Consider the following 9,921-nt stretch of genomic DNA (forward strand, 5'->3'; position numbering starts at 1 on the left):
CATTGGACTACCCTGTCCAATAACCAGGTCTCCTCCGTAAGAGTAGAAGTAATCACTGGATTAGCTGGGGGTTTTGGAACAAACAGTGATGGGCCGGGGTAGCTTCGTAGGAAGTATAGGAGTAGGAAACCCATCACCTTCAGATTTTCTTTGTTTTTTTTGTTTTTTTTTTTTGACAAGAATCGTGTTGGGATTTTAGACACTGCATGTGCCCCTTTCTTTCTCCACATTTATCCCACATTTATTTCACACATCACAATCCCATAATAATAAATCCCTAACAACAATTACGGAGTATTATATATTTACTCCTATGTCATTAAATTGTTTTTTTTTTCTACATCGGCTTAATCATACATAATTTAAAATTTTACACATTATTACAAACATTATGGTCTTTAAAGACCAATTCACCTATTACCAGGGGTGGATCCAGGAATTTATGAATGGGGTCCAAAAAAATTATGATTTGCTTTCTAATTTCTCATACTTGCTTTTTTTAGTGGGTTAAAGTTGGGAGGTAAGTAGCCGAAATATTAAAAGCACCATAATAAAATATATGTAGGATTTAGGAACATTTTTTTGGGTTTTCTTAACAATAAAACTCAACACATAGTCCAAATTTCAACAATAATTTAGGGCGATATCAATTTAAAATGGAAAGAATGAGTTTTTCATCTTTGAAGGAGATTTACTTTATTATAATAATTGCCACTGAACAAATAGCACACTGTAGACACCGAAATTTTATAAATTCGTGGTCAATTATATCTCAATAAGAAGATAATATTTCAAGGGTTTTTAGGGAATTAAAACCTAGTAGGACTCTCTAACTCTCCTATATAATGTAGTCTGACATTAGGGTTTCCGGAGGCTCAGATGGAATAAGTCACAAAAGACCCCATCACGTCCCTATTATCAAATTGTATTTGAATTTGAATTTGTAAACCATAAAAATTCAAACCTACTAGGGACGTGATGGGGTCTTTTGTGACTTATTCCATCTGAGCCTCCGGAAACCCTAATGTCAAACTACATTATATAGGAGAGTTAGAGAGTCCTACTAGGTTTAAATTCCCTAAAAACCCTTGAAATATTATCTTCTTATTGAGATATAATTGACCACGAATTTATAAAATTTCGGTGTCTACACACACAAAGACACTAATAAAAAAAGGAACATCATTCTTAACGGTTATGGGGCATTATGCTGTTATATACATACGAGGGAATTAATTAAGCCTCTAAGTCTAAGAAACATGCAAATATAAGTCTATAAAAGTGGAGTATAAAAATACATTGCTAAAAGTATATATATCTTATGAAAAGTACAAAAAAAAATGAAGTAAAAATAACACTACTAATTTTTTTGTGTTTTTGTAAAAGCAAAATCATGAACCAAAGGAAAAAAGAAAAAGAGAGGAAGGAAAAAGGACTTGCAAAGGCAAAAGGAAAAAAAATTAACATGAATAATTTAGATGATCAATGAAGGACAAGTAAAAGGTAAAAGGAAAAAAAAAAACACGAAGAAAGAAGGGGTAAAAAAATCATATTTAACATCCTTTTAGGAGGATTCGAACCCAGACATATTGTGTAACATAGTATTCAACAAACCATTATGCTACAAGTATATTTCATTATAATTAATGTAAGTTAATTATACATAACTTAACTATTTCAAGTGTAATTAATTACCCTAATATCAATTTTACAGTTTTTTTTCCAAAAATAATGGGGGTTCCTTTGAACCCCTCCAGGTATAAATAGGTCTGCCCTTGCCTATTACAAAAACGCACACGAAATACATAAACTTCGAAAGAGCAGCAAAATCTTCTCGATTGATCCCGTGATTGTTGATGCAGTCTTGTTTACACAATCTACTTTGAGCTATTGTTCCAATACTCCTTATCCTTGTGATTTCGTTATAGAAGATGTAATTGATGTTGGGCTGACAACCACTGGGAGATCCCTTTAAAACCTGAAAAACTTAGGGGAAAAGGGAAAGAGAGGACGAAAAACAATGTTATTGGGCAAGTGGACAGACCTTGTGCATTGCACACAAGCGTCTAGAATAGACTCGTTTAGCATGCTATGAAACCCCAAAACATGAGGAGCAACGTTCAGATAATTGATTTGGAAAGCGTTAAGATCACCTATCAATGCTAACCTAAAATGAAGATTAACAAAGGTTAACCTCCACACCCCCAACCCAAGAACACCCAAACTCCAAAGACATTGAATCTACCTATTAACTATAAACTCCTTTCCTAATCAAACACCTTAGATGTAGATCCCCGAGCATACTTCTTAAAGGAGATTACTTTCCCCCCCACACACACACACACTTCACAACTACCTAAAACTACTTCATTACAGGGGAAATAAATAACACTCAATATTCCCCAAGGTTGCCTAACAAACCCAAACTGCAAGCGCGCACACAGTGCTCGCACTAACTCCAAATTGGAAAATCACATAGGTTTTCCAATTAACAACCAAAACCCCAATGGAACTTCCATTACAACAATCTCATAAGGGTGATAACAACCAACAACAAGAAGAAACCAAAACAACACTACCCAAAACATTCTATTAAAAGAAAATATACTTAGCACTATTAAAAATCAAAAAACAAGGCAAAACAGGGAGGTATGACAACGAGCTAGACAAGAACAAAAACCCAAAGCGGAGAACCTTAACTAACCGTTACCACGTGGTTCATCACTACAAGCATCGGCACAAACCTTTACCTTCCAGATCGGGGTGGTCCGACACCACAAGACGACGACGATTAGAAATTTGGGAGATGGCAAGCCAAAACTCACAAATCGAACTCAAAAACAAACAAAAAACAACGAACGGGAAGAGCACACCTAATTAGAGTTTCCAATTCCAAACTAAAACCCTAATCCGAAACTGACCTTTACCAACAAAACGTGGCGGCGGCGCGGAAGATTGAGCTGAAAGAGGCGCGGAGATGAACTCGGACCGATCAAATACCTCTCGAAGACTAACCACCACAACCCAACGAGAGGAGCACGAACTAAGAGGAGGTGGAAGCAGAGCTTGGTTCCTCTTTCAACCCCTCAATTGAGAGAACACGATCCTTACTAGGCTAAAGAGACAAGAAAACTACTTACTTAAGTGGCGCACAAGCTCGTCGGCGGCCGTTAAGACGACGACCACCAATGAGCTTGTGGCGGCGGCTAGGGTTTTGAAGTTTTGTGGTTTTCTTTGGAGGAGAGGAAAGTTAGAAAGAGAAAGAGTTTTCGTTGTTATTAAGTTGTTCTTGGTTGAAATCTTTATACAATCTAATGCAAATGAAATTTAATAAGGAATACTCTTAATTTTTCGAAAAATCTTGTTTGATTTTGTAATTTCAAAATATCAATTTTTTTTTGTTGCAAATATAGCGGTGGAGATATTTATGCTTAAGTATGCACTATTGAAAACATTGCAAAAAAAAAAAGGCCCCTTTTCGTTATCGTTTTGTTTCCAGTTTTCTGTTTATTACAAAACTAAAAACCAAATTATGAAAACCACAAAGAGTAGTTTCCAAATTTTTGTTGTCAGTTTTCAAAATCAATATGTTTACTATAAATATGACTATTTTTTAGTTCATGATTCAATCTAAATCACGTGACTTTTAAAAACAAAAACCAAAAGATAATTGACAGTGATACCAACGATCTCTTAAAAGCAACCTATTTTTTCTACAGATAAAAATAAAACCAATGTAACTTGGAGTAATTACTTAAACAAACAAATAGAGTAATACTAGGTGTAATGCATGATATAAACAAAGTTAAACCCATCAAACAAGAAAAAGTACTACGAAAGCATGCAATTTTACGAGTTTATAAACTTCAAATTAACATAATGAATCGTTTGGTATGAAGTGATTGTTCGAGACTAATATTAGACTATATCTTAATTCGTTAGGTTTTCGGGTTTGATAGCCAAAACAAATATGATGGGATTGATAAAGAAATTTATGTTGAACATTAAAGATCTAAGATCTGAGTTAATCAACAAATTAGCTTAAGAACAAAATGATAGAAGAAGGATAAAGATCAAGAAAGACAAACTAAATAACTTGATTCTTATTGATAGCAATATCGATTGCTATGATCATAACTAGAATATCATAATTTTTTTTTTTTTTTGGCAGTACAAACATAGAAGAAAAAAACAAAAGCAAAGAAACAACCAAGAAAGCAGGAACAACCCTAAAAACACTTTTCCCTAAACTCAGCTGCCAACTCTCTTGCCTTCAAAGTTTGGTCCTTGCTGCATTCCTCTATTGAGCACCCATCAAGTTTTCCAGAGATGCTCATAATATCCCCAATCAAAGTGACCAAGTCAAACCTGCAAGCAGGAAAATTTATAATGTTACTCACCACTCCAGCTCTACTTGTGCAGACTCTAGCACTTCTTATATGCGTTAAATAGGCATGTTGAACAGCAAGAAGGACAGCTTTCAATTCCGCTTGGCAGGCATCAATGGCTTCCACTCTTTGCACATTTTTAGCAACTTCTTCATTGTTTCTCAAAATTATCCAGCTTGCTAATGCAATAGCATATTTTTTCTTCTTGACCCTTTTCCAATAACCTGCAACAATAAGATCACAAGGGGCAATACCAAAATTATCTTTAAAGATAGTGTGACTTTTACTTTGTCTTTGATCTCCACATCTTATCACATTGTCCCTTTTCATAATTTGCACCATTCTCTCAGCTTCCATGGCTTGGTTTATATGTTTCCTAATAGAATGTATAATTCTCATCGGATTAACCTCCGCCTTTCTGAATGTTACCTCATTGCGCTGTAACCATATTGCCCACAGAACAGCAGTGAATGCCTTGCTTCTCATGCTATCATGCCCGTCCTCTTTCCAAAAATAAGTGAGAAAATTCCTTACCCAGTTTTGAACTTCAACATGTTGGTTATTTTGAACCATAATACCAAGTGGAGAAGACTTCCAAACGTGATTTGCAACTGGACAGTCTCTGAATAGATGGTCTTCATTCTCCTCTTGGCTCTTACATAAGCAACACATCCCATCAACGTCCATACCTCTCCTCCTCAATCTAGCTTTTACAGCAATAGCCCTATGCATAATTTTCCAAATGAAAACTTTCCATTTTGGCAATAAATCACTCTTCCACAACATTCCCCAAAACCTCTCCCTTTCACTGAAATTCTGGCCTGAGTTTCCCAGAAGAAGAAAGTTGTATACAGATTTCACTATGGAACTCTCCTTATTGCTATTCATCCAATGGAATTGATCATCCCTATCCTCTTGTGGAATGTGTAATGCCAATATTTCTTCTGCTGTCTCACAGGAGAAGTTTTTCCAAACTAAACTTGCATTCCAATTTTTCCCATCTTCAGAAAACAAATCCTTCACCTTACTAATCCTATTTCTTTCTATATTATTTTGATCTTTAATTTGAACCTTTTTTTATGGGAGCCAGTTTGACTGATTTATATCAGTATCACCCTTATAGATGGTTTTCCCAAATCCATTTTCAGCATCCCTCAACTCTTACACAGTCCCCTATAGCCCCAAGATGCTTTGTGATGTATATCTGCAGTCAACCCAGCTTCAACAGGAGATTTCTTATAAACAGCACTAAAGACTTGAGCGATCAGCAATGACAGGTTATTGTGAATTCTTATGGCTTGTTTGACCAACAAAGCCTTGTTATACTTATCAATATTGCGCAAACCCACTCCCCCCATTCCCTTAGGGATTTCTAAATTATCTCTCTTTACCCAGCATATACCTTTATCATCAGAGCTACCTTTCCACCAGAACCTCATGAATTTCGAATTTATTTGGTCTGCAATTTTCTTTGGCACACGAAATACAGCTAGCACACTTGAGCAAAGAGCCGCAAGAATGAAATTAATGAATATTAATCTTCCTGCTTGAGATAACCTCAAATGCTTCCATGAGAGAACCTTTTTTTGAATTTTATCAACCAAAGGCTGGAAAGACTTGACTGATCTTCCATCAATTTCCACATCACATCCAAGATATCTACCAAGCTTTTCAGTGCAAGGAGTACCCAAAACTTGTTTTAGATCATTCTTAACTGGGCTTGGGGTGTTAGGGCTGAAAATGACACTGGATTTATCAAAGTTTATTGCTTCACCAGATATTTTACAGAATAGATCAATTGTATCTCTAATCTTCTTGCATGATTTCTGATTGGCTTTGAAACAGAACAAGGAATCATCTGCAAAGAACAGGTGTGGAATAGAAGGAGAGTTTCTGGAAAATTTAATACCTTTAATCTGCCCAGTCGCTTCGAGCTTTAGCATCATTCTTGACAACACCTCCATGACAAGTATAAAAATATATGGAGAGATCGGGTCACCTTGACGCAATCCACATTTAGGCTTAAAAAAATCACTTGGCTCATTATTGATAAGGATTGAGTATGAAGTTGTTGTGATACATTGCATTATCTAGTGTCTCCCTCTTGGAGGGAAATTCATCACATCCAGAAGCCAATGTACAAAATCCCATCTCACCCTATCATATGCTTTGTTCATATCCACCTTGAGCACAGCAAATCTCTCCAATCCTTTCCTCTTTCTTTTGATATATGTCATCACTTCATGTGCAAGAAGACAATTATCACCCATAAATCGCCTTGGAACAAAAGCATTCTGGAACGGACCAACAATTTGTTGCATAATGGGCTTGAGTCTATTCGTGATGCACTTCGAAATGATTTTGTATATAACATTGCAAAGACCAATTGGGCGGAAAAAATTAATCAAGAACAATTAAAAAGCTAGATAGGAAATTCGTGAGAGAAAAGTATTATTAGGAGTAACTCAAAACACATGTTTCAGTGTTTCACTCCCAAGTAAAACAACGTCGGTCACATGCAAAAGCCACATCCTTAAATCACTTCAACATGAATAAATGACAAGACTTGACTTTTGACACCACTCCCAACTCTAGACTTTCATTTTACATTATAAAATTGGATTAAGCATCGAATGGATTTTTCCCTTGTCCAAAATGGACTAGCTAGAATTTGGGGGCCAAACAAATACTAATTTAAAAGTTAATTTTGTCACTAAATCATGACGTAATTCCAAGATATAAATAAAAATACAGCGTCTTGTATTACAGGGCTACAATCGTGTACTCCCCCTTATGTTCATACTCAAGGTGCATACGTTCCAAGAGTTTTGAAGCTTATCCTCTTTCGCTTTACGTATATAATATTTTATTTAAGGCCGACTCAACGATTTAACGGTAAAGAAAAATACAGAATTCAATTAGAACGACACTCAAACGATTTCGTAATTATTTTCCGATTCCGATAATATTTCCGATTCTGACAATATTTCCGTTTCCGGCAATATTTCTGATTCCGGCAATATTTCCATTTCCGATAATATTTTCCGATACGTACCATATTTCCGTTTCCGGCAACATCTACGACCTGGATAATATTTATATTTCCGATAAGATCCATATTTCCGTTTCCGGCAATATCATCGTTTCCGGAGTATTCATAATTTGCCTTTTGACGATTTCAGCTCCCACTGGAACCGAGATCCGTCGATTCCGAATATCCATATATGGAGTATTTAATTCACTTAAATACTTGATCCGTTCACGTACTATTTGTGTGACCCTACGGGTTCAGTCAAGAGTAAGCTGTGGATTAATATTATTAATTCCACTTGAACTGAAGCGGCCTCTAGCTAGGCATACAGTTCACTTGATCTCACTGAATTATTAACTTGTATAATTAATTAATACTGAACCGCATTTATGAGACTTAGCATTGAATGCATACTTGGACCAAGGGCATTATTTCCTTCAGCTCGAGCCCAAACCGCAGCTCCGTCTTGCCGTAGTAGTTCCTTTGCACCTTACGCCTCTTCTGTCCTAACTGGGAGAAGGAATACCTCCCATGAGAGTTCTCCATCACCTGGTTAGCCCCTCCATTTTGGTTAGTTGTGGGTCCCCATGAGCTACACTGACCTTTCCAAGCCTGTCTTCTCCTTAGTGCCCTTGCCTTCCTCTCTTTGGTTACCTCATCCTTTCTCTTCTTGCTCATGTAGGATGAGCTATTGCCCTCCCTTTCACCACCCAAGCACATAATTTCTAGAGGAAGACATGAGATCCCAAACTTCTTTTCCTCTGGGTTCGACAAGTCATATATATGAGGCAGACACAAACAAGTCCTCACTAGTCTCCATAGGAAGGTAGTGATATTGGCTACTGGTGTTGATGAACGAGAAAGACTGGGATGACTCCAATAAAGAAGAGTCTGAGCTCTGAATCATTATGGCTTTCCCTTTACTAGCACTGGAGATGAGATTGGCATAGGTGGAAGGGAGTGGGTTAGATTTTGGGGAAGATTTTGGAGCGAGTGGGTCATTAGATTCAAAGTCAGGAAAGGAAAGCCTATCACCCTCATCAAGAGAAATCCACAGTCCTGACTCAATATAATAGTTTAACCTTTTAAAAGTTGAAGACAGTTGTTCGACATCTTACTACTGATAACAATATACTTTACCCTATTATCTTTATCAATCTCTTTCTCCTCACCCCACCTTGTAGGCGCGTCAACACCACCGTGAGCAACCAACGTGCTTAGGCTTCTATGTCAATCTACGTAACTGTTTTCATTCACCACTACCGCCCAAGTACTCCGGGAATGCTAACTTAGATGCGGTGGCCTCCTCCGAGTCAAGGGATATCATAACACTCCTCTTAAGTTGTATTTGTGCTAGAATAAGGGAAGCAATTGATTAAATTAACGATCAATGTATTTGGTCAAACATTGACTTTTGGAAAAGTTTGACTGATTTGTCCCCTTTTCAATACCTCCATTCACGTAAGAGTAAGGCCAGGATGACCCATTTTATGCATGGTAACCCAAATCTAGGGGTCATTAATTGGTTGACCCTTTCCATTTATGGGCTTAACTTTGATTGGGGAACAAAAATTTATATGGGCTCGTGAGCTGAATGGTGCATGGGACTATGGGAGATTGGGAGTTACTGTTCATAAAAAACAAATATCCAACTTTTAAAAAGTTAAAGATGAGTGTCTTTTGAGCTTAATTCCTCTATTTGAAAATTTTATTACAATTAGTAAATATTAATATCATGTCTTTTGAATTTTATCTATTTTAATTTTAAAAATGGAATATTGATATGAGGTCATGTGCCACTCAGGTTTCAATTTTTATACTCCATATACATATTAGGAATCTAGCTTAATTAGGACTTATTGTTATGAGGTAATGGTAGTGGAAGAAGCACTTAAAAATGAGCTCAACATATATATATTTGTTTTGTTGCTTAGAAAATTGTTTGTCAACTAATTAACACATGTAGCCAAAAATTGCTAAGTAACCGACTAGCCAGTAGCCACCCCCTCCACCTTTCAAATAGAAGTTAGTATGTGGAAAGAATGGTCCAAAAAAAGTCTCACATCTTAATTAGCGAATATATACTGTAGTTGATAATGGCAAATAGTGATACGATGTCATGTATTGAGGATAAGGCAGTTATCTTATATGATAGAATATCGAATATAGTAGAGTTATGTTATAACTAGGCTATATGATATAAGATAGAAGTCTATTGAGGATAAGACAGTTATCCTATATGATAGAATATCGAATATAGTAGAGTTATGTTATAACTAGGCTATATGATATAAGATAGAAGTCTATATGAATTAGGAAACCTATGAAGAGTAGGAGATCTAGTTTGTATTATAAATAGAGGCGTATGCCCACGTATAACAGAACACAATATAAAACACAATATTATATTTTCCCTATCAATAATATATTTTAACATGGTATCAAGAGCAAGGTGAGATCTTGGGATTAATTACAAAAGTTTCACCCTGCCGGTGGGTTGAA

At 36.2% G+C, this 9,921-nt stretch overlaps 1 protein-coding gene across 1 annotated transcript; it reads right to left on the reverse strand.

Annotated features, from left to right (window-relative positions):
• Positions 1 to 4,229: 4,229 nt before the first annotated feature.
• Positions 4,230 to 6,475, reverse strand: LOC110804354 (uncharacterized). The gene is made up of 2 exons (XM_022009941.2): positions 5,554 to 6,475; positions 4,230 to 5,389 (listed from the first exon to the last, which is right to left on the reverse strand). Exons 1-2 carry the CDS (start codon positions 6,473 to 6,475, stop codon positions 4,230 to 4,232), a joined length of 2,082 nt encoding a protein of 693 aa, XP_021865633.2.
• Positions 6,476 to 9,921: the final 3,446 nt, after the last annotated feature.

This window comes from Spinacia oleracea, chromosome 5 (assembly GCF_020520425.1).
Source record: "Spinacia oleracea cultivar Varoflay chromosome 5, BTI_SOV_V1, whole genome shotgun sequence".
NCBI lineage: Eukaryota > Viridiplantae > Streptophyta > Magnoliopsida > Caryophyllales > Amaranthaceae > Spinacia > Spinacia oleracea.

Coding starts and splice junctions, on each gene's coding strand:
- LOC110804354 (XM_022009941.2), bottom strand. CDS start 6,475: ATGCAATGTATCACAACAACTTCATACTCAATCCTTATCAATAATGAG. Junction 5,390..5,553: donor TTGGGGCTATAGGGGACTGT/GTAAGAGTTGAG, acceptor TGTTTTCTGAAG/ATGGGAAAAATTGGAATGCA.